This window comes from Saimiri boliviensis, chromosome 8, assembly GCF_048565385.1.
Source record: "Saimiri boliviensis isolate mSaiBol1 chromosome 8, mSaiBol1.pri, whole genome shotgun sequence".
In the NCBI taxonomy this organism is placed as follows: Eukaryota; Metazoa; Chordata; class Mammalia; order Primates; family Cebidae; genus Saimiri; species Saimiri boliviensis.
In genome coordinates, this window is record NC_133456.1 from 91319289 (window position 1) to 91347047 (window position 27759).

Sequence of the window (27759 nt, forward strand, 5' to 3'; positions counted from 1 at the left end):
CTTGTCTCTATAAAACTACAAAGGAAGAAAAACAGCTGACCCAGCCTTTGAAAGAGCGCTCTGGCTATGACATTCATAAGTCACATGGCACTGAGCAAGCTTGTAACTCTTACCATCTCAAATGAGTCATGTACCAAATAGATGAACAGTGAAAGATTATGCACATGAAAAGCATCCCCATCTACTTTCCCCACTAAGCTGGTTTTATACTATGTAAGAAGAAATTTCACCTGCTTTGCTTCTACTCATATATAAACAGCTGCAGTGAAGACAAGAACTTACACTAAACAAGCTCCCTAAAGATTTTCATTACGTATTGATGTGGATTTCTTTGAGAATGTATCTTTCATGGAGTACAAGGGGTTGGCATATAGCAACTACCCAGTAAGTTTTTGTGGAATGAATGATAATCCTTCTAAGAAGTGACCTTAACAGACTATGGGCAAGTTACCCAACTTGTTAGAGCCTCGGTTTTGTTTCCTCATCTGCATAATGGGAACATCAAGAACTACACTTCATAGGTGGGTTCCTCAGATTAAAAGACATAATTAATGAGAAGTATTTTGCCCAAAGTAAATGCTGTATTAACATTGGCTATTGTAATTTATAATGTGGGTCTGTTTTTCTATGAAAGCCTAAGACTCCTGAAAGCAAGGAGGACTGAAACTCATCTTGCCCTGCCATCACCAGCCAGCAGCTGGCACACAGTAGGGCCTCAATGCTGGAGGTAAACACTAATTTTTCACAATATACTAGCTTAGATTGGACTATGATGCTTGAAACCAACTTCACTGAAAAAGAGAAAGGGAAGGTACTAATTTGGAACATCCACATATTCAGTCTGTCTGATCTAAACCACTTAGTGATAGAATAATGATTCCTTTCGCCTTTTTCCTGCTCCAACTTCTCATTTTAAACCGTAAGTTTCCCATTAAACAGGTTTTATTCTGAAATTGAGGGGCTCCCCGTAAGGTTAAAAGCTGGACATTTTGATAATACATAGGGTAACATCTGTCCAACATCAAGACTTTGGAGCCATGACTACTGGTCTCTTGATGTGAACAGAAAAGATCAGGTTCTGAGAGCAAGAGCCGGACTGTTGCCCCAATCTTAAGAAAGGAGCTTACGCAATAATGGCATGATCAACACTAAAGCCTATCAGCTAACTGCCCAGAAGCCCGGGTCCCTTGTTTCTACTCCAACAACCCTGGTAGTGATTTACATCTAAAAAGAGCAGAGATTCTGGGAGAAACATGAAGACTGGCTGTTGGTTTCCACCTTTTATTTGTAGAAGATGCCTTTATATTCAGCATCAGGGAGGAGGGGGAGGGACTGGTAAAAGTGGGAAGAGGAAGAGATAATATAGAGAAAGGAATTCACTAACTGTAAAATTTTGACTCCCTGTTTCAATCTGATGTTTGCCTTCTCTATTCTCTCAAGATTATGGGCAAAGACAACACAAATCAGAAAGAAGATCTCTTCCTTGCCTTCTATGGACGTTGGGGCTTTAAAGTGGTACCACATTAACAAAAGAACTATAGTGACTGCATTATTCTAAGTCTCCGCTCTGCTCATCACTTAACAACGGCAATGACATTGTCCAAAATTCATTCAGATGATGAAAATGATGTGGCTTATATGAAACAGATGTGCAGCTAACCTTTTCTTCCTACAGAGGAAGTTAAAGGCAAGAGATATGTTCAAGGAAATCACACACACACACACACATACACACACACACACAGAGGAATTCATTTTGGAAATGTACTTTCAATCATCAGAGAAAAGCAAATGTGTTTGATGTTGAACTCTTCTGCATCTACTGTGAAAATTAACAGCAACCACTCACTGAGCAAATACTGTGTACTAAGCACTCTATTAGGCTCTTTACGCATAATATCTTTATAAGAATGGAATTGTTAGGCCCCATTTCACAGGTAAGGAAACAAGCTGAGAAAAATTATGTAATCTATCAAGGTTACTCAGCTTGTATACAGGAGCACTGGGGCTCAAATCCAGACCCAAGGGTTCATGTGCATGTTCCTACCCACAAAGAATTTGAAGACAAAAAGAATAATAATATGTAATTATTCTCATATTGTTAAATATGAGATTTACAAGTACCAGCATCTGTAGTAACTATTAGGAATGCAAAGAAAAGAACAAGGCTTACCAAACTCTTAACTAAGGGCCAGGATCCCCCAGTACTAAATTCTTAAGACACAATAATCTTCCCAATGAGTTTATAAGACAGAGACTATTATCCTCTCCCATTTTACAGGTGAGAAAACCAAGGTTTGCAAAGGTGAAGCAATTTGTTCAGGGTCACACAGCAAAGAATTCACAGAACTTAGATATGAACCAGGAAGCCTGATCCAAGAGCCTCTTTTATTAACCGCTAGGGCTGCAGATCTCAGGCGTTCACAAAATTGAAGATGCGAAGTCAGAAGCCATGGGGAATATTGCATAAACAGGCCTTGGATTTGCATTTACTTAAGAACAGGTTATGATGGTTCTCAATATAGGAAATAACTTGGCAAGGAAACAATGGAAGCAAGAGCAAACCCAAATGACTACATGCAGCTCTGCTGATTGCTCAGATAAAGACTCCATCATCCCATTCGGCTGCTTGCCAGCATCTCGCTTTTCCATATGTGTTTGTTAAACTCTAGGGTGCAACGGTCCATGAGGAAATGGACTAGAAATGCCTCCAAATCGTCCAACTGCCCTATGCACAATTTCTAAACATCGAAATGATTTTAGCTCCAAAATACACTTATACAGTTGGAAAGGCAGCAACTGCTTCCAAAAGAGAGATCTTTTTCTTCATTTTAGAAAAAAAAAAAAAAAATGTCAAAGCATGCTGCAGCGCAGTTCAAGGAATGCTTTGGAAAATTTTTTAAAACTCACTGCCCAAGTTCCACGGTGCAGGAGCAGATCTTTACAGCACTGAGGCAGCCTGCAAAGGCAGAGCTGCCTGGCCTCCTCACCTGGATGCAGGGGCCTCTGGTTTAGCATGTGGAATTAAGGAAGTCCTGACCTACATTCCCAAAGCCTGCAGCAGAGCTTGTTTGAACCAGATTTTCCCACAGGGACAAAGCAGCTCACAACCCAGAAACCTTTATTTTTAATTTACGGAGAAAGGCAGTCAACAAATCAAGTCACTGTCATGTGACCACCTGTAGAACCAGGCCAGGCCGTAAAAGGAGTTTGTTTCTTTCCAAATAGCTTCTATCAGACTGTTACTGTTATCTCAAAACAGTTGCTTCAAATTGGCCACCATATATACATCCAAGCACCAGGCCCGTTTACACTCATGCCAGAAAAACATCTCTTCCCACTTCCCCTGCTACAGTCCTGTTTTTTACATTCTAACCCTGTGTTCCAACAGCCCGTTTCATTTGCAACAACATGGATAAACCTGGAGGACATTATGCTAAGTGAAATAAGCCAGGCACAGAAAGACAAATTCCACATGATCTTGCTTATATGTGGAATCTAAAAAGAGTTAACTCCTAGGAACAGAGGGTCGAACACTGGTCACCAGAGGTTGGGGGTGGAGGATTGAGATGTTGGCCAAGGGATACAAATTGTCAGTTAAGAAGGAGTGAGTTCCAGAGATCTATTATACGGCATGGTGTCTACAGCTGATAACAGTATACCGTATACTTGAAACTCACTAAGAGTAGATTTTAAATGTTTTCACCAAAAATAATAATAATAATAAGCATGTGAAGTAATGTATATGTGAATTAACTCAATTTAGCCATTGCACTATGAATACATATTTTAAAACATCATGTTGTGCACCATAAATACGTCGATTTAAAAAATTTTTTAAATATGTACATATATTTGTAAAACAAACAGTCACTAGTTAACTTCATACAGTACATTAAAATCTCTCCCAGGTTCATGTCCCAGCTCCTAAGGCCTGTGTGAGGTAAGAGCTCACACCGGACCATAGCAAAGGCTTCGTGACTCATATCCTTGCCCTTCGTCCCAGCTGCAAAAGCCAAACCTAAACAAGCTCTTCCTTGAGTAACGAAGTCCAGGTTTTCTTAGCCTAGATTTCATTAGCCATGGTTCTTAACCTTGGTGGCACAAGAGAAACACCTGAGAGGCTTTCAAGAATCCCAATGCCCAGGTAACTCAGAATCCCTGAGCTGGATTCAGGTATCAGTGTTTCTGAGAGTTCCCCAGGTGATTTCCCTGTGCAGTCAAAGTTGAGAACCAGGGCTTCTACTCCACTTGTCACCAGCCCTGTGACCTCAGACAAGGTTCTTAAGATCTGATTGTATATGATCTCCTCCCAGGGAAGAGGCGTGGCTCCCTGAGCTAACACAGGCAGAGAGCTTAGCACAGGGCCTGGCACAGTCAATTGTTCTTGTCCCTTTTAATCACACTGAGGATGTAATTCTATTAGCGACTGAATTATGATCATTGGATGAAATCTTCCATTTCTGCAGCACTCAAGGTGGTATGTTGTTTTGGAAGGAGACAGGAAAGAGAGATTGAGAAGAAAAAGGCGGTGGAGGCAATAGCTGCCTTGGGTTCCTCTTGCAGCTTGTATCAACAACTCTTTTTCTTTCCCTTTTTTTTTTTAAAGGTCTCCCCCACCCCCACCCATCCTCAGGTGAAAACATTCTCCTGATAGTCTCACGCCAACTGGATGCAACTCAACACCAAATGTCTTCCAAATGGCTTTTCTCCATGTGAACGTCTGTGTTCTATTTTATTCTAATGTATTTAGCTTTTATCCAAAAAAAGTCAGTTTCTAAACCACTAAACAGTAAGAAGCTAGAACTCAAATTATATAATCTGCAAAAGGCAAGATATGAGCCCTCTGGGACTGAAGCCATCTGTCAAATACCTAAACCAGTGAGTTTCCACCCTGGCTATAAAGAATCAGCCCCAATTTCAGAGATTAGCTTAATTGATAAATAATTTAATTAATAAGTAGATGCTTAGGGCTCTACAGTGGAGCCTTAAGGCCTAAGCTCTCAAGCATCTATTTAATTTAAAAACTCCCTCACATAATTCTAATATGAGGCTACAGCTGAGGACCACTAACTACACACAGCAATGAAAAAGAAACACAAATGTTTATCATCTCAGACACCAAGTATACTTAAAAGACCTCCTACAGTAAACTAAGCCACCTTTGGAGAAAGGTACCAAATTCAGGAGGCCTAAAGAAAAAGCTCATTTTTGTGGAAAAGCTGCCCTACCTGTGTCTTTTTTTGCTTTTGTTTTTGAGACAGTTCTCACTCTGTCACCTAGGCTGGAGTACAGTGGTGTGATCTCTGTTCACTGCAGCCTGGAACTCCCAGGATTCCAGTGAGATGTTCAGTGAGGTATCATTAGATACCTCTTAATGGAGGTATCTAAGAATATCAGAATCCCCAAAGGGACAGTGAGATCTCCTAAAAATAATGTTCCCTGTGACTGGATCCATAAATCCTATTTGAAGAAATATCTGCACAAATCTATGACTTTAAACCGAATTAGCACTTGTCAACACATATTCAATAGACAAATTAAGGACCCAGTAAAAGCCATCCCAAACTTGATACTAAATTTATTTATGCATTCTTCAAGAAGTTGTAAAGCTTAGAACTTGAAATCATACTCTGAAAAAAATACATTAATAAGCTTATCTTGCTTATAAACACACACACACACACCACCACCAACAAAACACACTTCATGAATTTTCAAGTGAGTCAAGGTGACCACTCCAGGAAAGCCACCACCTTACCTCTGAATTTCTTAGGTGGATTATTAAGGTCCCCGGTTTCTGGCTGTACAACACAACGATCATCAACCAGGCTGTAAAGAAGACAGACAAATGCTCTATCAAGTCAAGTGTATGAAAAGAAAACTCTTAGCACTATGCAAAAATCAGATATCCCAGGGCTTTTCCTGTGCAAAATTTAGACTGCCATATTCTCCTGCTAGCAACTCTTTACACTAGAGACTTCCTATGCACACATCTAAACCTAATCCAAAAGCCCAGGGTTCTGTTCTGTGAAGGACACATTAAGCTACTGTTTTCTGTGGCTCCTTCCCCATAACCAAGTCCATGGTAGTTCTGAGTACAGCATGCAATGTGGCTGAAGTCAAGAGACAAAGCAAGGGGCTGTTGCATTTGACTAAAGGATCGTAGCAGCTCACTCTGTATCAGATGAATATGAGCCAGGCCCTTGCTCTTGGGGGAGTTCAAGGCTAGTGCACGAGCCTTAAGAGCAAACTGATAAGGAGAATATAAGGGTTGTAGGAGAAGGAAGAAAAAAAAATACAGCCAGAAGCAAACTATGCCTGAGGTCATCTGAGAAGAGGCAGACACAGGAAGTTATAATGGAACTACTGGAAGAGTCGAAATAGAATGGGAGGCTAAAGGGGAGCATTTCCAGGTGGAGAGAACCATCAGCACAAACTCATGGGATATGAAAGGACTCTGGAGCATCAAAAGCAACTAGTGGGGAAAGTGCAAAAAAAAAAAAAAATTACAAATAAATTAGCTCACATTACATAAAGACTCAGTATTTAAAGTCCTGACTGCTAAGTCTAACTTGCACAATTCTTTTAGAAGAACCACTTAAAAATACATTTTTGAACAGATGAGGGAACTAAGACTCTGAGAAGTTACACAACTTGTCCAAGCTCCTAAAACTGGTACTGATAGAACTGGCTCATCTTCCAAGTGACCACAGAACTTGTACTTGTTCCCAGCTAACAAGCTACGGTTTTCCAGGGTTCCTCCATTCATCTGTGCTGCCTCCTCTTATCCCAAATGCCAGGTACCATTAAATATTCACCCTTTACCCTTGCTGGTCTATCCTCCAAAATTCCCTTTTGCCTCCTAAAGTCCAGCCTGTCTTTCAGGACCCTGATTAAGCGCCCCAGCTTCTCCACAAAGCTCCCCAAGCCTTTCCTGCACCAGACACTCTCTGTCCCTCCTTCTCCATCCTCCCAACCTCACTGACTAAGACTCCAAAGCTGCATCAGGCTACCAGCTCCATGGAGGCCAGAAGACATCCAAGGATAGCAGCTCCATATCTATTTGGTGGGTAAATCAAAGTGTCCATGGCAGCCCACCAGCAGCCTACCTCCCTTGGCTTCATGACACTAGACCTGACTGCATCAACAGGAGGGACGATGTGGCCAATGGCCTCAGTTCTCATGTAAAAATCAAAAGCAGAATATACATATATAAAATCCCCACCCTGATCCCCTCTGAGTGTAAGTAGAGCCGTACACCCAGAACTAACATAATGCTTGACAAGGTGGGCTCAGAAGCCAAGGTAGGGCTAGGTTAATAAATCATAGAGTTCTTAAATGGGGAGGAAGTGGTAAGAGGAGCCCAGCTGAGCTGAGAAGACAAATGAATTGTAGATGGCACTCTGCCACCTACTAGTGGCATGACCATGACTATGGCATTTCACCCTTATCGGTCTCAGTTTTTTCATCTCTAACATGAAAGTTGGTCTCAGGGATTCTTAACTAGGGAGATGTTCAGACTTATTGTTTCCAAATATACTAACATCAGGACTCTATTAACCCAGCTTAATAAAGCTTTGCTGTAGGATGAGGCCCAAGAATTGCCCCTGTCTTTTTTTTTTTTTTTTTTTTAAGAGACAGGGTTCTTCCTATGTTGCCCAGGCTGGTCTTGAAAGCTGGTCTTAAACTCTTGGCCTCCAAGGATCCTCCCACCTCAGCCTCCTAAGTAGCTGGGATTACAGCTGTGAGGTACTCCACCCAGCTGAACCTTTATTTTTAACAAGCTGAAAAGGCAGTTCAGAAGCATGCCACTACTGAGTAGTGCACATGCACACACTTGCCCTCCAAGATCCTACGGGAATTCTAAAGTTCAGTCAATAGATGAAGCCATTTGGAGGTAACCACCATCTATGTAAATGGGATGGGGCTGGAGTGCTACACAGCGAGTCCTGTTATAACTGGCAGTCCCTCATTATGGTCCACAACAGGTGGACTATAAGGTTAGAAATATTAAAAAGAGGACATAAATGCTAAAAATATTAAAAAGAGGAAGGGATGTCAAATTTTCTTTCCAACTGCATTTTTACACTGCTATCCTCAAGTATGTGCAAGCAACTGAGAAAATTAAGTATTCATCTCAACGAAGTATTAGCAGCCCAAAGTTCAAAAAGAAGCCCTCCTTACTTTAAAAGGGCAGGAGGGATTCATCATTAATTTGCTTACAATGTTTGAGGAAAACACTTAAAGAGCACTTCATATGATTTTCAAGAAGAGATGCCCTGGAAGAGAAAAAAGGTACAAAGATCTCAGGGTCTCAAGTGGCACCTGGGGGACTGCAAAGTCAAGACACCCAGGGGAAAGATGGGCATCGAGTAGGCTGAGGTTTAACCTGGCATCCAGACAGGGCCTGGGCACAGTCAAAGAGGAGGGAGAGCTGTGGGCAGACAAGGAAGCCGGGAAGAGAGAAGCTGGCCTGCAGAAAGCAAGTGTTGGCAGCCTTGGCCTTGTAGTCTGACATTTTCTGAGCTGTGCAATCTTGGGCAAGTGGCTTTGCCTCTCTGAGGGTCAGAGGTTTTGCCTCCACAAACGGTGATGGTGATAGTGTTCATAATAGACAGTTGTCTGAGGATTAAGGAAGATGTAGGCACAGTATTTAGCACAATACCTAGCACACGGCGAATACCCACTAGGCTCATTTAGTGCTTTGCATTTATTACTGTTGTTGTCATTGCTGAAAAGAAGAAGAGGATGAGAGAGTCAACCATGGATGATAAAAAGAAGAAGGAACCAACCACGAAGAAAGAAGGGACAGTCAGAGGCAGGGTTGCAGGAGGCCTCTTTGCCAAAAGCCATAGAAGATAAATTGTGAAGAGAGGTCAAATGCAGAAACTCACTGGATCTGGTGATCAGGCAGTCATGGATGACTTCTTTTCACTGGATGACATTTGAAAAAAAATGTCTCTACAGTGGGAGCACATGTCTAATTGAGCTATAATTCTGTATCTGTAAAAATTTGCTCCCTGAGCCTAGGAATACTTACTGTGCACAAATACCAGAAAACAACCATGCAGAAAGGTCTGGCTGCTGTAAAAATGAGGTTCTTGAAGAAGCTGCTGCTCTTCCTTCCCCCAATTTATGTGAGACCAGCTCTTGCCAAATTCAACACGCCACCCCGGGCCTCACTACTCTTTTCTACACAAAGACAATATAGACCATTCGTAACTATTTTGGAATTAACCATCTTGATTCTCCATTCTGCTTCTGTCTGCCTTTGGGACTATTTCACCTCTCATTTCCTCTTCTAGACAATAGGCGTAGGAGGAGAAGGGAGAAGATAATCAAATGAGTACATCATGAAATATACTTATAACCCTAAATGTTGTATAAAGATTGGGGGAAAAGCACAAAAAAGCAAAAATCGGATTTATAGAACTTTATGCAATTTTTAATCTTAAAATGCATATAGCAATGTGAAGTAGGAAAGGTCTGCTTCAAAGAAAAGAGATAGGCAGCCCAGGAGGTTTGGTCTTGGCTTATATTATAAATGAGTCAGTATTTGAAAAGAAGAGCCTTTACAAAACTAAAAAGCACTTCTTCAGGCTCTGTAAATATTCATCTTTACACTTCATGCCATCTAACTTTATTCCATAGTGGAATAAAGGCACTCTCCCTTTTACATAGGAAGGAAGAGCAAATTTTAATAAACTCAGAATTAATAGTGTCCTACATAATGAGGTTTTGCTCTTTCAGAAATATGCAGAAAATTGTGTTTTTCTATGAGAGGTTAAACTTGGCTAACATGGGAGTTGGTGTTTGTGATTTCAACCGCACTTAGAAGGCCAAGTAAAATGGTAACATTCTTATGTTAGAAAAATCACAGTTTTAAGCTGATGTTATGATGTCTTAAACAAATACTGCCACACAAGAAACTGCATGCTCTTACCCCAAGGTGCTAATAAATCCATTGGTCGATCCCTCCGCGTACAGAGAACAAATGTCTCCGATATGTAGGAAGCTAGACATTTTGTCAGACATCCTTTCTCGAAAATCCTAGACAAAGTAAAATATGCAACATTGTTAGAAGAAAAGAAATGCTCGGAGGGGGAAAAAAGTCACTAAGAGTTGGCTTAGCTCAATTTTCCAAAGCGCCTTACTTAAAAGTCAAATTTAAATAAGAGTTTGACAGGCAGGCAGTTCCATGAGCCAAGTGAGGACATATGCAACAACATTTTTTTCCCCGTATATTATTTAATTTCAGGATATTCCAACCACAGGAACATTTGTTTCTAACAAAACCATGCCTGAGTCAAATTCTACAAGTTGAGGACCCTGGATAATAAAAACTGCAGTGAAAAGAAAGCCTGCAGGGAACTCAGCCAAGAACGTTGCAGTGATTAGGGAGTTAGTTGGAAAGTCTGACTTACAAAACATTAACATATTCAATTTGCCTCAGGGAATGTTAAGTCAGAAGGAAACACCTGGTATAAAACTTGGGTCTGGCAAGGCCGCAGTGCCTGGGCTAAGGTACCAAAGCAACAAAATGGCATTAATAAAAGGAAACCCAGTAATAAATACCACAAATTTCCAGCAGCCATTTAGGCCTTTTAAGAATTCCAAAACTGTATGCACTTCGCCCAAATGCTACTTAGATGTCTTTTTCCTTCTCGTCCTTCATCAAGAAACACTTCCAGAGGACCAAAGTCCTTTAGACAGCACCTGGCCCAGGTCCTTCCGTATTTGGGTAAGAATAATAAGGTTCCCTGGCCAGGAACACACAGCTAGTAAGAGACAGTCTTCGAAAAAGCTCTTAAGTTTCAGGAAATCTCTACATAGCCCAAAAATGGTTAAACACACACACACATAAATATCAACAAAAATACTGACGTGACTTCTAGAAGCAGCTTTCATCAGGACCATAAATATTGAGGAGTGGAAGCCAATTGTAAAAAGCTAGACTGACGTTTCAAAAACAAACTCAGTTATGTGGGAAGACTGTGTGCTGGTGTGGACTGCGGCTAATCGCCCAGTACTTCCGAAGGCACTTGGCGTGGAGATCCCAGGGCAACCTGGGTTTTCCCAAGACCCGTCCTCCAAATCCAGACCCTTTTACAGCGCTTTCCCCATCCATTTACTCAAGTTCCCCTTCCAGAAGCCATTTACCCCACACAGCCACAAAAGCTGTGACGGCATGGAACAGTATTATGTCTCCTTCAATTGCTTTCTGGGTGCCAAGTTTTCTTTCAGGAAGAATTACGCAGCAATGATCAGCATGAAACTTCGGGAAGCAACCTCCTACCTTAGCAGGAACGTCAACTACTGAAAGCAAACTTATGTTAAAGAATCTCAGTTCACTGCTTGGGAGAAGCTGCAGGGAAAAGCTAATTTGTCATCCCCTTTCCTCCTTTCCAACAACCCAGACGTTGCAGATAAAGAGCATTTCATTAAACATGAACTTATTTACAGAGGGAGACAGCAACTGAGAACACAGAATAAACTCTCAAACAAAAGAGCCAGCATCTCTAGACCTTGAGGGAAGACACATAAATAACGTGCAGAAGGACAGTTTGCCAAGCACCACTCTCTGGAATCATGTCAGTCAATGTTTAATTCTTTGTAACTGTATTATTTTATACCTAAAGGCAAACCAGTGTTTTAAACAACATCCAGAAAGGCGGCACAAATGGAAAACATCAAGGGGGATTAATATTTCCCTTCTGTGCTTATATTGTAAAGCTTTATCTTAAAGGGTCAGGAAGTCAGCATACTTCTGGGACCAATTATTAAAAGACAATCTGTTTAAATTTTGAGCCAGACCAAATTTGTGTCCATACACCCTGGCCTCCCAAAAGGACACAAGGGAATTTCCAAACGCAGGAGAGCAGGTATATGCTCCAGCAGAAGAACTAGGGCCTTGTCCAGTGTGACTAAGGGTCTCCTTTCAGGATAGCCCTTCAGACAAGCATTCAGCCCCAGTGGAGACCAGGCCAGGAAACAGCAGTGCCTGCTGTTTTGTGAACTATCACCAGCACCTAGATACCTTACTGAAAGATTCCAGGTCCTTCATGGGAAGAAGCAGACAATTCAGTGTCCTCAGTGACAAAGCATGACATACCCCATGTTGCTTACAGCTGATCACTGCAATAGATGTCTGGACACTCCATTCCTACTGCATGGTTCTGCATTCTTTTCTTTTTTTGTTTTGAGATGTTGTCTTGCACTGTCGCCCAGGTTGTAGTGCAGTGGAGTGAGGCTTACTGCACTCTCCAACTCCTAGGTTCAAGCAATTCTCCTGCTCAGCCTCCTGAGTAGCTGGGACTACAGGTGTGCACCACCAAGCCCAGCTAATTTTTTTGTATTTTTAGTAGAGAAGGGGTTTCACCATGCTGGCCAGGATGGTCTCCATCTCCTGACCTCATGATCCACCCACCTCAGCCTCCCAAAATGCTGGATTACAGGCGTGAAACACCACGCCCGGCCCTTTTTTTTTTTTTTTTTTTTTTTTTTTGAGACGGAGTTTCCTTCTTGTTACCCAGGCTGGAGTGCAATGGCGCGATCTCGGCTCACCGCAACCTCCGCCTCCTGGGTTCAAGCAATTCTCCTGCCTCAGCCTCCTGAGTAGCTGGGATTACAGGCACGCACCACCATGCCCAGCTAATTTTTAGTATTTTTAGTAGAGACGGGGTTTCACCATGTTGACCAGGATGGTCTCAATCTCTCGACCTCGTGATCCACCCGCCTCGGCCTCCCAAAGTGCTGGGATTACAGGCTTGAGCCATCGCGTCCGGCCTTCTTTTCTGATAATAATAGCTGGCATCTATCAGGGCTTTCTCATGCCCACCTTTGTGCTAAGAGCTTTACAAATGTTCTCTTAGTGAATCCTCATGACCACAGCAGCAGGTAGGTACTACCATTATTTCCATTTTATTGTTGGAAACACTGAGGTAGAGAGGTAAGATGCCTACATTACATGTAATTAACAGGCAGGAGGATCAGGGTTGTTACAACCCAGGTTTTAGATGGAATCTCACTCTGTTGCCTAGGTGGGAGTGCAGCGCGCAATCTCAGCTCACTGCAACCTCCACCTCCCAGGTTCATGCGATTCTCCTACCTCACCCTTCAGAGTTGCTTGGATTATAGGCACCCACCACCAGGCCTAATTTTTGGATTTTTGGTAGAGATGTGAGTTTTGCCATGTTGGCCAGACTGGTCTTGACCTCTGGCCTCAAGTGATCTGCCCGCCTCGGCCTCCCAAAGTGCCGTGAGCCACCACGCCTGACCCAGGTCTATCTGACTCTGCAGTGGAGGTGTTTATCAACAGTGATCCTGGGAATACAGGTTAAAATGGTCAATGTTCTTATTCTCTGGATGATTACAGAGAACTGAGTTTCTTCTTACGGACAATTCTGTTTCCTAATTTTTCTACCATGGCTCTGTAAAGACTTTTGTAAGTCAGAAAAAAAAATTAAGCATCTTCTAACCAAGATACTGATTAAGTGGCTGAGATAACGGAACAAGTAACCTTTAGCCACATTTTACATCTGCCCCTGAAATCACAGGCCAGTCCACCCACTACTGCTAATGATCCTCTGGGCAATCTGCCAGGGGTTCCCCATTAAAAACAACCAAAAAGGGTGAGATCCTTCCCAGGGGTCTCAGGCAATAATTCCACTCACAAAGGACTGGGCAGAAAGCTTGCTGGTCTGGCTAGAGACCTCTGGAGATCTCCTCTGGCCTCCCCTTAGTGAGGTGTAGGAAGGAGATTAGGAGAGGAGGACAGGTTTTAGTGCAATTATCAGTGATGTCCTGGAAGGAAAAACAAAGGCCCGGAAAGTCAAAAGAACAGGTCTCACTGGCCAGGAGGGGTGGAGGTGGAAAGTCCGCCCCCGAAGCAATGGGCCTGGGAGCAATCTTCTGGAAGACTTCCTGTTGTTCAGAAGCTGGGTGGGAGAGCCGGCCTCTTTATCTGATCATGGACCATTTGTGCCTGTAAACTTCTCGCAGCTGTACTCAGGGCTTCTATGTCACTCACACCATGACAAGGACCACCTCAGAGAAAACAGAGCTGGCGCCAACCTGCCACTGAGCTGCGGAACTTCAAACGCTTATGGACAGCCAGGTCTCCGCTGACAAGCCATGCCTGATATACATGAGGGCAGGCTTAGGTACTAGGCTTCCACATTCCACCCTAGCTCACTGTCCCTAAGCTCTTTTTGGGAGCCCACTGCCACCTCTGTGCTTTCATTTCCTTGTCTGTTAAACAGGGGTAATACCCACTTCAAGAGGCTGTGGTGAGGAATAGATGAAATCATTCTTGAAAAGCAGCTGGTACAGTGGCTGACATACTTGAATTGCTCTATGCTATTTTTTTTTTTCTTCTTGAGAGATAAAGTGGAATTCTGAAAGATTCCAAGACTTTAAACTCAGAAAAGGATCCCCTGTTTAAAAAGTCAGATGTGGGCCGGGCGCGGTGGCTCACGCCTGTAATCCCAGCACTTTGGGAGGCCGAGGCGGGTGGATCACGAGGTCGAGAGATCGAGACTAACCTGGTCAACATGGTGAAACCCCGTCTCTACTAAAAATACAAAAAGTTAGCTGGGCATGGTGGCGCGTGCCTATAATCCCAGCTACTCAGGAGGCTGAGGCAGGAGAATTGCCTGAACCCAGGAGGCAGAGGTTGCGGTGAGCTGAGATCGCGCCATTGCACTCCAGCCTGGGTAACAAGAGCGAAACTCCGTCTCAAAAAAAAGTCAGATGTGTGTCATAACAAATAAACTCCTAGATGACCCATGATGACAGATTTTACTTTAAGGAAGATAATTTATCCTTCCTAATTCCCGTGTTAAAAAAAGGTGAACAACACTGAATTATACTCAACTCCCAGCCACAGAGCATTATAGCCTTTCAGAAAACACAGAATCATAGAATAAAAGTTGGAAGGAACCCTGTAAAGCATGTAATTCCACTTACTGCCCAATAATGGAATCTCCCCACCACACCGCCTATGGATGGTCTCACTGGGCAATAGAGCCTATTCTATGTTCAAACGGCCTTGTTCAAACAATTACTCCTAAACCGGGCACAGTGGCTCATGCCTGTAATCACACTTTAAAAGGCCAAGGTGGCTTGAAGGAAGGAGTCTGAGACCAGCCAGACCCCAACACTACAAAAAAATAAAAGTGAAAATACATTAGCAGGGCATGGTGGCACACCCCGGGCATGGAGGCACAACCCCAGCTACTTGGGAGGATCACTTGAGCCGAGGAGCTCCAGGCTGCCGTGACTGCACCACTTCACCACTGCACTCCAGCCTGGCAGAGCAAGACTCTGCCTGTGAAAAAATAAAACAAAACAATTACTCCTAGCCCCTCAAAGGACAGCTGCCTCCCAGAACTTTGGCTACTCATCTGTTCTCTGATGCATCAAAGACCTCTGCAAATGTGAATGCTATCTAGATTCTTTCTCAACATTTCGCCTCTTTTCACAAAGTATCACCATCCTCCCCCCAATTCCTGATGCAGCATGATCCCAAGAGCACCACTCAGCCCATCGCAGGCAAAGAGTCTCCAGAGGATCCAGAGTCAAAGTGCCCAGGTTCAAACCCCAGCTCTGCCACTTGCAGAACTTCAGGCAAGTTCCAGAACTTCCCTAAGCCTTGCTTTTCCCAGCTGTAAAATGGGGAGATTAAGAGCGCCTACCTCAGCAAACTGACATGAAGCGCAGAAAGACAGTGTTTACAAAACACTCAGCAAAATATCTGGCATGAAGTAGGTGTGCCATCAATATACGCTATTACTATTAGAGCACCACCACCACCCACTACCATTCTGATCGATGGAAGCACCTATTAAAACAGGATTCTTCCAGGGTGGCTTTGGCCAGAGCAAAGAAAAGTAGATCACTGCCTCTGGGAGATACTCTTGCAGAGGGAGGCTGTGGCAACTCTGTTGAGCCTCATGCCACCCTCTGGCTGAGCTGTCCTTTGCTCTCTACTGAAACTGCTCCCGAGCCATGAGTAAAAAAAGGGGGGCAGAGAGGATTTGATTCTATTCCCCAGAAATGGTGCAAAAAAAAAAAATGCAGAGAGATCTCCTTGGCGAACAGAAGCCAGAGCTGCTTTTCAGAATCTGTGTTGCTCTCTGCCTTCTCTACACCTTTCCTTTTCTTCTCATCCACTCTGCTGGCTCCAGTCACTGTTACATGACAAGGATTCCCAAGTCTGTCTCTCATGACCCACAGCTACTAGAATTCTGCTCCTGGCGGCTCACAGCATCTCAATGTATCAAAAATAATTCACCTGCCTGCCCAACCTGTTTCTCCTTCATACCCTTTTCTCAGTGACCACCAGCAAAGCCTGGTGGCTCCTCCAGTCCTCCGTCTCTCATGTTCCCTGCCACAGGGCCTTTCCCTGTGCTGTTCTCTCAAGCCTACAACACTCTCTTCCCTACCCAACCCCCTGCTCTAATTAAGGCCAAGTCACCCTTCAGCTCTAAATTCAACTACCATTTCCACCAGAAAATCTTCCCCACCCCTCAGACGAAGTTAAATTCCACTCATAAACTCTGCACCATGGATCTCTCCTTTCAGCCTTCATCTCAGTTACAAGTTCACATTTATTTGTGCAACTCCTGTCTGACACCCTACAAGGCACATGCTGTATTCTTGAGATCTGTGTGTGATAGGTTTTATATACAACTATATTCCCAACACCAATGGCTAGCACATAGTAGGTACTCAGTAACAGCTGTCAAATAAATGAATAAAGAAGTCTAATCCAGCATCATATTTTGCTGATTTAAAGCTTTACTGTAACTCCTGAATCTTCCAGCTCCCCCTGCTCTGCTAACCTGAGTCTCAGCCAGTATCATTTCTCAACTGGACTCCCTAAGGCCTTCCTGCTTATTCCTCTGAATCTGTCTTTCCTCCTCAGTCTATTCTGCATACAACATCCAGCATAATCTTTTAGAAACATAAATCAGACTGTATCATTCCCCTGCTTAAAACCTTCCAACATCACTTTGGAGCACTTCATGATCTAGCCCTGCCTACACTTCCCCTTACTCTACATACTCCAGCCATAATGAATTTTTTCCAGCCTCCCCCCACCCCCACCACCACCCATGCTCTGTTCCCTGGACATTTTTGCACATGCTGTCTCTGCAGCCTGAGACACCTCCCTCTCCCCCATAACTCCCACTCACCTTCACAGCCCCAGTTTGATGTCTCCACCTCTGGGAAGCCCTCTCCCACCTCCCAAATCCAGGTTATATGTCTCCAACATCCTCTTCTATATAGCAACCTGGGTCCACCACCACTGTCCTAGCATTGCTTATTCACCTCTTTGTCTTCTCCATTAGACTGCAAACTCATGAGGGCAAGAACCACAGCTGTCTTCTTCCCTATTGCAACCTAGTACCTAGCAGTACCTGGGATACAGCAAGCAGTCAAATTTGGGTTCAATGTCACTTTAGTGCCATTGTATCTGCTTCCTCAAAGAGTTTGTACTAGTTTTGTTTGTTTTTGAGAGTCAGATCTTACTCTGTCACCCAGACTGGAATGCAGTGGTGCAATCACAGCTCACTGCAGCCTCGACCTCCTGGGTTCAAGGGATCCTCCCACCTCAGCCTCCTGTGTGGCTAGGACTACCAGTGCATACCACCACGGCTAGCTAAGTTTTTTCATTCTTATTGTTGTAGAGACAAGGTCTCACTATGGTGTCCAGGCTGGTCTAGAAGTCTGGCCTCAAGCAATCCTCCTGCTTCAGCCTCTCAAAGTGCTGGAATTATAGGTATAAGCCATCGCACCTGGTTTGTTTTTTAGGTGATTGTTTTCCAAAACAAATTACAGCCAAATTTACAGTGTTGGATCAAGGAGAACAGAGCCTACTTGGTCCTTTTCAACAGATTTTTCCTTTCTTTTTTTGTGATGGAGTTTCGCTCTGTTGCCCAGGCTGGAGTGCAATGGCATATCTTGACTCACCACCACAACCTCTGCCTCCTGGGTTCAAGCCATTCTCCTGCCTCAGCCTCCCAAGTACCTGGGATTACAGGTGCCTGCCACCATGCCCAGATAATTTTTGTATTTTTCGAAGAGACAGAGTTTCACCATGTTGGCCAGGCTGGTCTTGAACTTCTGAACTCAGATGATCCACCCACCTCGGCCTCCCAAACTGCTGGGATTACAGGCGTGAGTCATAGTGCCCAGCCTTTTCAATAGATTTCTATGAGAAATTTGGAAGCAAGAAACAAAATATCTAACTTTTATCCCTGGAAAGGTATTCTTTCATTCCCCACTAACCATCCCCTTTACATGTCCAAGAAGGCTCGTAGTACTGACTAAAGTGTACACTTCGAAACAGACTCAGAACACATGAGTCTGAATTTCCGCCTCATCAATTACTAGCTGTGTGTCCTTAAGCAACTTCCATAACTTCTCTGAACCTCAGCTCTCCTATCTGTAAAAAAGCAGGCAAGGCTTCCTATGTCTCAGGGTCATTGTGAGGAATAAACCAAATAATCCACATCCAGTGGTCCACACAATACTTGGCCCTTCACTCTCATTTCCTGCATATCTGAATAAGTCCGAAATGAAAAATTCATTTTTGCTCCTTCAAAGTCTTCACTCACCTCAGTCCTTGCGATTCCTTTACTTGATCAATGTTGCTTACCTGGTCAATACTGTAGGAAACAGTCTGGAGAAACAAGGGTCCCAGGAATGTTTAAATCCTCTGTAAGCCCACGAGGTGGCTGATATTTGGACAGCATATTCTGAGTACTGTTATTTTGTCAGTACCCAAACTCACAATACCCAAGCTGGCCAGACCTCAACTCAACTCCCCCGCCTTCTAACATCAATCTAGGTCCCCTGCTGGCAGTGGGGGTGGTGGAAACCTCTTCAAAGGGATAGTAATTCAGTATTTAGAACCTCTTCTACTTTGGTGGAAAACAGGCCAAAGCGCAGCCTCACTAAAAAAGAAATATGCTCATTTAATTTTAAGCAGCAGCTCAAGATAGGTTTTGGATTTTCTTTTTCTTTTTTTCTTTTGCTAAAAGCTTTGAGTGTGATGGAAAACTCACTCATTTGACTGTGGCAGAAAACTCACTCATTGGAATTTTTCCATCTATTATTTCTCCTGCACACACTTAACTAACTGCATTACATTCATTTGAAAAAAAAAAAAAATCTCAATTTTCGCCTACACAGAATTCTGAATTTAAAAGTTAAGAACTCCTGAAACTGAGACTAAAGTAGAACATTTCATTAACCAGGAAGTTACCTAAGGGATCACTTAATCCTCAAGGGTGGACGGGCTTGGGAGGAAATTAGAAATTGGCTTTACACTAGTTAGGGGACCCCAAAACCACGGACATGCTCGTTTTTACCAAGACACAAATGCAAGCCTTCTATGTTTAATTAAGATGAAGCCTACTGGCCGCTGGGACTGAACTGTCTGACTTTCAGTAATCTGGTCTTGAGGGAGTCCCACTGACAGTCTGACCTTAAATGAGACCCTTCTAAGCATGAGAGTCAGGTATTTCAGATCCCCTGCCATGCCTGCAACCCCTCGCTTTGTCCCCATAGTGCACCATTAATTTCCTGATGACCAAGCTCCTCTGTATTTTACCACCCAATTGCCTTACCAGTGAAAATCTTATGTATCCCTGACCCAAGACACATGCAAAATACTCCCCAGAGGCCTGAATTTGTAATCATTTTACCTCCTTAAACAGCTAAGCTTGCTAGTACACAATATAGCTTATCTACTACTAAAAGCTTCCACCCTGGTTCCTTAAACACCAGTTATGACAGAATCTAAGAGCATTAAGTGTCAATCTAATTTCTATTGTAGCACACAACTTCATCTGAGGCCAAAAGCTACAAAAAGAACCAAGTAAGGGTTGGAGACTAACAGTTATAAAGGAAGTTACACTTGAAGCTGCTATTCTCAGACACAGATAGGAACCTATGCTTTATAATATTTTAATGACCCATCCTCACTGCAGAATTTCTGAACTGCTTGGTATAATCTTGCTCATCAGAAAAAGATGAACGTAAGACAAGTACCACTAGCTTCCAAATTCTTGGTGTTCCTTTGCATTTCCGAACGAGCTTTAACTAGGAACCAATTTTGTTTTACAAAAACAACTGAAAAGCATCCCCGTGCATTTACTTCTGAACAGAAAGATCTGATATGACACCCAGACTTAGAGATCGTCAATTGCACCGTCACTTAAGCCTTCAGTTTCTCCCTCTCTCTAATGTTCCATGCCACAACCCCACATTTCAAATTAACTCTACGAGCCAGTGGCCGTCAATGGTGGCCCAAGGGTGAGGGAAACTTCAAGGTCAAAATTATTTTCACAATAACATCGAGGCATTATTTTCATTTTCAGTCTCTCACACATGTACAGTGAAGTTTTCCAGAGGCTGCGAGGCACATGACGTAACAATAGACTGAAGACAGAAGCAGATACATGATCTGTGAATCTGGCTATGTTCTATGAAGCCAGACCTCAAAGTGATTTGCCAAAAAAAAGCTACTAGTCTCACAAAATTTTTCTTTGGGAAAATATTCTTCTTGTTCATTAAAAATATATCAATAGGTCAATGTGCAATGAGGTTTTGAAAGTATTTTTTCAATATTCATTTTCTCAGTGCTAATTTCTATCATGGTAAATACAGACAGATACAACTCACATCAACATAAGTTCTTTAGAGTCCTGAATTGTTTTTAGGCATGTAAAGAGCTCCTGGGAGCCAAAAGTTTGAAAACCACTGCCATAAACTTTTTTTTAAGAGTTGCCCTGGCAATGACTGTATGCTTAAGAGTCTTACTGTAGCAGTTTGAAAACTTTATATAACAGGATGAAAATGCAAAATATGCAACTGTACAGCCAGGGCTGTAGAGAGTGAAACTGTTTGATTTGCAATTTAAATCTTCCTTCTTAGCAAACATATTTATCGATACCTACTATATGCCACCACGACTCTAGGTCCTGGGGATACAGATCAAAGCAAGACAGGCAAGGTCCCTGCTCCCATGATACCTATATTCTAGTGAGGGCAGACAGACAGGAAACAGATCAGCAAGACAAATCAGATAGTGACCAGCAAATGTGAAAAATTAAAACCGGGTGATATGATTAAGTGACAACTCAATTTTGGCTGGTCAGAAAAAAGAAGATGAGACATTTAAGTGAAGACCTGAAAGTCAAGATAGAGGCAATCACGCAAAAAAAAAAAATTCAGGCGGAAGAGCATTTTAGGTAGCAAACAGCTAGTACAAAGACCGTGAAGCAGAAAAGAGCTTGGCAAATTCCAGAAACAGAAAGCCAGCCCAATGTCTACGGCACTGATGGGGAAAGGAAGAAGGTACAGACTGCAATCAGGGTAGAGAAGGCAGAGCCAGTAGGCATTCACAGGCCAGGCTAAAAAGTCTGTCTCCTATTCTAAACGCAATGCTAAGTTTCTAATCTCTATCGAGTTACTTCCCTTATCTGGCCCTCAATTTCCTCCCCTGCAGAATGGGGATAATGAGGACTTATCTCAGACTTACAATGACGATTAATTGTAAAAAAGAAAATATGCTTAGCACATAAAAAGGGGCATATGGGAAGCATTTCTACTAGCTGTTATAATTCTACCTTCTAATCTGTTCTATTTTCTATTCTCATAAACTACTCTTTCTAAACTTCTTAGGTTTATCATCCGCAGAGGACCAGCTCTGCCAACCACTTGTCAAAGTCCAAACAAGTGAATATAAAAAAGGGACACGAGTTGCACTGACCTGAACATATCAATGCCAGCTCCAACAGAATGTTTTCCCCACTATCCCTGATAAAACCAGAACCACCAAAGCAAAGCCAGGTGAGGCATGCATGCCAGCACCTCACTCACACACCATCCTTTGCATCTATCCTCCAGTCGCCAAGCTTTGTCACCTGGCCCCAAAGCACCTCCATTTGGACAGTCATTCTGCTAAAAACTGTAGCTGACAACAAATCCATCAGCCTTCCCCTGTCCTTTCCTGGCATAACCACACTACCTCCGCCTCCTAAAGAACAAAAGGCCCTTGCCAAAGTCCTTTGGTGCTGGTTTTCTAGCTGCTTGCTTTAAAAATAATAAAACCAAAAAGCTTCCTTTAGGCTGGGCACGGTGACTCATGCCTGAATCCCAACACTTTGGGAGGCTGAGGTGGGTGGATCACTTGAGGTTGGGAGTTCAGGACCAGCCTGACCAAGGCAAAACCCTATCTTCACTGAAAATACAAAAATTAGCCAAACATGGTGGCACGTGCCTGTAGTCCCAGCTGCTCAGGAATTGCTTAAACCCAGGACGTGAAGGTTGCAGTAAGCCAAGATCATGCCACTGTACTGCAGCCTAGATGACAGAGCAAGAATCCTTCTCAAAAAAAAAAAAAAAAAAAAAAGCTTCCTTTGAAGTTAGGCAGCAAAGAGAGGGGCTTACACATGGGGCTTCTGCTCAAAGCAGCTGGCAAGCCAAGAGGCCATAAGGCAGTGGACCCTCAGAACCATCAATAAGCACCAAGACAAAAAGGTACCATTTAACTTTTTTAGGTCAAGCAGTACCCAACAAGGCAGGTTCACGATGGGATGAGCCCAGCAAACCATGAGGTCTTTCACAGGAAAAACAGGAGTATGCCCAGGAAAAGGAAGAGCTGCTGGCATTTGATCAATCTCCTGGCAAGAGGCCAAGGAAACTCCCTCCAGAGGAACAGTAGTCTCTCTGCGATGCCCTCACCCGGGTACATATATGGTAATATGGCTGTAAATACGGGGTAGAGAAAACCTAATACATTTACAGTTGACTTGTTCAAGAGGGAGAAAAAGTCTCCCTTTACAACAGTTCTGCTCCTGTTCCTGGGCATTCTCAGGGTTAATTTCAGAACTTCCTTTGCGCAAAGATGCTTGGCGATATCATCTTTATTGTGAAATGAGGATTAACAGCACATTTTTTACTTGGACACAATGCCACCCTCCTCCCCACAAGTTTTCACACAGCCTCCCCTCCGTGCCTTCTTGTCCCCATTAGCTGCTAATCAGATCATCCTCAGAAACGCAGTGTGTACCCATCAGCAGATGATTTATTCTCTTGCAAAAAAACACTTCTCTCGGAGCATAGAGAATCATATTCTGCTTTCGTTTTCAGGCAGTCCCAAAGGAAGTCACCAACTCAGAAGTTTCAACTTTAAGCAAGGCCCTTCATGACATCCCAGAAATAGCAGCTGTAAATCTGAAGTTCCGAGGAGGGATTCTCTAGTATAATACAACATTGATCATTCCCCATCCCCCTGCCACATGCACAGACACACACAAAAATAAACCTACTCATTTTTTCAGACATGTCTGCTAAAGAACCCATTCCCCAAATAGGTACAGCATCTACAGTTATTTCTCAAGAAAAGATGCCCATACTGACATTTGCTCTCATGGTTTCTGTTCTTCAAGGCCAAAGTAAGAGAATCCAACCAAAAGCTCAACATTTCCCAGGCAGAGAGCTGCAAATTTGGTGAGTGGAGAGCATTTAGCTAAAATTCTTTATTTTATGGGTAGAAAAAACAAACCTGAGGCCCAGTGATTTCTTGGAGGTCACACAGCCGATGAGTGGCCAAAGCTAGACCACAGGGCTCCAGATACCAAGGTCAGTGTTGCTTTGGTTTTATGTCTTTTTGTTTTTTGGGGGGAGGGGGCGATAAGGGAGAGGGTTCTTATTTTGTTAAAAAGTTGAAGTCAGTCCCAGCCTGAAGACACATCCCTCTGCCTATACAACCCAAACTTCAAAAAGCCAGCACATCGAGTTAGGACAATATCCTCAGCAAGAGATAAAGGACTTACCAAGCCTGAAAAAGTCACTCACGGACAGTTTCTCAGCCTGATCACTACAGACATTGCATTGGGGGTCGGGCGGTGGGGGCTGTCCCGTGCACTGAAAGATATTGAACAGCATCCCCAGCCTCTGCCCACAAAACACCGGTAGCACCCTGCCCCTGCCCACCAGAAAAAACAACCACAGATGTCTCCAGACGATACCAAATGTCGCCTGTCCCAAAACCACCCTCCCTGTCCCCATTGAGAACTGTGCTAGAACATAAATGGTTTTGCTTTGTTTTTTCATCTGTAAAGCCTTCTGCAAACATTTGTTTTTAGACAACTTGGCAGCAATGAACCGAAGCAGGTATTTTTACACCTATTCTACAGAAGAGGAAACAGATGCACAGATGTTCCATTTTCTGCCCCTTAACCAAGAAGCAGTCAACACTCAGTGAGGCCGAGTCCCCACCCTGTGGCTCACCAGGGCAATACCATTACGACCCGAGAGCAGCTTGGTTTCACTACCTGATTTTTCCACTCCCTTTTATGAATACTCAACAGTTTCCCAAGCCAAATGTACTTTAGAGAGTTGTACTGAACAACACCTCAAAAGCTATCAAAAGGAGATGCTTAATATATCACTACATGGTCCTCACATCACCCTCTGCAGAAAGGGCTTTTCTTTTCTTTTCTTTTTTAATTGAGATGGAGTCTCACTCTGCACCCAGGCTGCAGTGCAGTGCTACAATCTCGGCTCACTGCAACCTCCGCCTCCTAGGTTCAAGCAATTCTCCTGCCTTAGTCTCCTGAGTAGCTGGGACTACAGGCACCCAGAGGAGGAAGCATTTGGGATGGGCCCTGAGGAATAGAAGGATTTGGCAAGGTGGACGGACAGGGGGTGGGGAGGGACACATGAGATAGAACATACACACACACGACAAGGCAAACAAATGAACATCCCTCATCTGGGTGTCATATCAGCTTTTCCTGTTCAGAAATACGTGCCTGAGACGCTTTTAAGCTGTTCTTGCAAAAGAAAATCATTTCCCAGAGAAAGCTCCTTCTGAAATGCAAATGAACAACAAGAAACTTGGAGACTACTGATATTTTTCTTATGTTCATCTTCTGATGAGCCGCATTATATCAAGTAGTCCAGAAGTTCTGCTGATGTTGACAGGTCGGAAATTATACAACATAAATTCCGCAGTGTCAGTGACAGCAGGTGAAAATGCAGCTTTGTTGTGTTTACAGCAGTGACTTCACAACTCTAGGGGGCACAGGTACCGTCTGGTCTCTTTCTGCCTTCATCTGAACAGCCAATAAAAACATCCTCCAAGCTGGGCACTGTGGTGCACACCTGTAGTCCCAGCACTCTGGGAGGCCAAGGGAGGGATCATAAGGGCAAGAGATTGAGACCATCCTGGCACAGTGAAACCCCATTTCTACTAAAAATACAAAAATTAGCTGAGCATGCTGGCATGTGCCTGTAGTCCTAGCTACTTAGGAGGCTGAGGCAGGAGAATCGCTTAAACTGGGGAAGTAGAGTTTGCAGTGAGCCAAGATCGTGCCACTGCACTCTAGCCTGGAGACAGAGAAAGACTCTGTCTCAAAAAAAAAAAAAGAAAAAAAAGCATTCCCCAAACAGAAGCATCAAAGTTCCCATGTTTGCCAGAAAGAGAATCCTGCAAGAGCTACTTACTCTCACTTTAGGTTGGTGATCAGCCTACCTTTCCACTTCACTCAAAATAAAGCTGCAGGTGGAGGCGGGGGAAGTACAAAGGTCAGTTTCAGCTTCAACAGGTGAGAGCTAGCCATGAAAAAGCAAAGGAACCACTAAAAGACAAGGATTGAAGAAGCACAGGGACAAGCATTCTCCAATGCAGGTATTTTCATGTTTTCACGTGTGTGTCAATCACCTGAGGATCTTGCAAAAATGTAGGTTCTCATTCACTGAATGTGGGGTAGGAGCTGAGAGTCTGTAATTGCTAGCAAGTTCTCAGTTAATGTCAATAACGCTAGTCTGGGAACCACAATTGGAGTGGCAAAGATGTAGAACACTGTTTCTCAAACATTTGACTGCATTCCAGAGTAAGAAAAATATTGGACTTACAACCCAATGTTCATTGAATTATAAAGAATTTTGTTGCAATGTAAACAGTTCTTTTTAAGTATCCATGCAATACACTTCCACGTTTTCTATTCTAGAGTATGTCATTTAAAAAAAAAAAGCTTGGGCCAGGCGCGGTGGCTAACGCCTGTAATCCCAGCACTTTGGGAGGCCAAGGAGGGTGGATGACGAGGTCAAGAGATCAAGACTATCCTGGCCAACATGGTGAAACCCCATCTCTATTTAAAAAAAATACAAAAATTAGCTGGGTGTGGTGGTGTGTGCCTGTAGTCCCAGATACTCAGGAGGCTGAGGCAGGAGAATTGCTTGAACCTGGGAGGCAGAGGTTGCAGTAAGCCAAGATGGAGCCACTGCACTCCAGCCTGGCGCCTGGCAACAGAGCGAGACTCTGTCTTAAAAAAAAAAAAAAAAAAAAAAAAAAAAAAGTTTGGCCAGGCCTGGTGACTCACACCTCTAATTCCAGCACTTTGGGAGCCCAAGGCAAGGGGATCATTCAAGCCCAGAAGTTCGAGGTCAGCCTGAGCAACACAGGGAAACCCAATCTCTACAGAAAAAAAAAAAATTTTTTTTAATTAGCCAAGTGTAGTGGGGCACACTAGTGGTCCCAACTACTCAGGAGGCCGAGGAGAGGATTACTTGTGGCCAGGAGGTTGAGGCTGCAGTGAGCCAAGATCGTGCCACTGTACTCCAGCCTTTGCAACAGGGCAACACCTTGTCTCAAAAAATAAAATGTTCATCAAAGCCCATTAAATTGATTTAACAACCTCTTAATGGGTTGCCACAGAATTTGAAAAACATCCCCCAAGCTGGGCGCGGTAATACACGCCTATAATCCCAGCACTTTGGGAGGCCAAGGCGGGCAGATCATAATATGGTGAAATCCCGTTTCTACTAAAAATACAAAAATTAGCTGGGCATGGTGGTGTGCGCCTGTAGTCCCAGTGACTCAGGAGGCCGAGGCAGGAGAATCGCAGTGAGTGAAGACTGTGCCACTGCACTCCAGCCTGGCGACAGACAGAACAAGAATAACATTCTTGCTCATCTGAGGAGAACAACTATGTGTTAGGCTCACCAATTTTTTAAAAAAGTTTAGATTATGTACAGAACTCTTTGCAAAAAGGCAAGGTTTAGTCACTTGCATTTTGGAAATGCTTTCACCTAAGTCATTCAAGTTTTTCAGTTTTCTTCATTTTAATTTTCTCGTCTATAAGATGAGGATGACAGGAGTTTCTACACGGCCCTAAGTGGAGATCTCTAAATACCATTTTGGCCAGGCTAATGGCTCACACCTATAATCCCAACACTTTGGGAGGTCAAGGTAGAAAGACTGCTTGAGTCTAGGTGTTTGAGACCAGCCTGGACAACATGGTGAGAACCTGTCTCTACAAAAACCACAGAAGGTTAGCCAGGCGTGATGGTGAATGCCTGTGGTCCCAGCTACTCAAGAGGCTGAGGTGTGAGGATAGCTTGAGCCCAAGAGGCAGAAATTGCAGTGAGCTGAGACTGTGCCACTGCACTCCAGCCTGGGCAACAGAGTGACATCCTGTCTTAAAAAATAAAAAGACAAAACAAAAAACATTTGTCTCTTAAAAGAGCAAAGGCTTCTTGGAAAAAAGGCTGATTCGTGGTCTGAGACAAAAAATAGAGAAGATGAGCCTGGAACATCTTGTTATATAGAAATCAAAAAAGCTACCAAAACCACAAGGGCTGTGTCCAAATCTCAGGAACTTTCCCAGCCCATTTCTCAGTGACTAGAGAACTAATGGCTTTGGGTAGTGAGCATCATGGGATGCTAATATA

At 43.4% G+C, this 27759-nt stretch overlaps 1 protein-coding gene across 14 annotated transcripts in view; it reads right to left on the bottom strand.

Annotated features, from left to right (window-relative positions):
• Window positions 1-27759, bottom strand: part of ITPR1 (inositol 1,4,5-trisphosphate receptor type 1) — a 353358-nt gene that overhangs the window by 318976 nt on the left and 6623 nt on the right. For all 14 annotated transcript variants that reach the window (XM_074404869.1, XM_074404867.1, XM_039478545.2 and 11 more), the window contains exons 3-4: window positions 9947-10053; window positions 5762-5832 (exon numbers count right to left, since the gene is read on the bottom strand). In XM_074404869.1, coding sequence (XP_074260970.1) covers window positions 5762-5832; window positions 9947-10038 — 163 coding nt within the window. In that variant the 5' untranslated portion in view covers window positions 10039-10053. The remainder of the gene's footprint in view (window positions 1-5761; window positions 5833-9946; window positions 10054-27759) is intronic.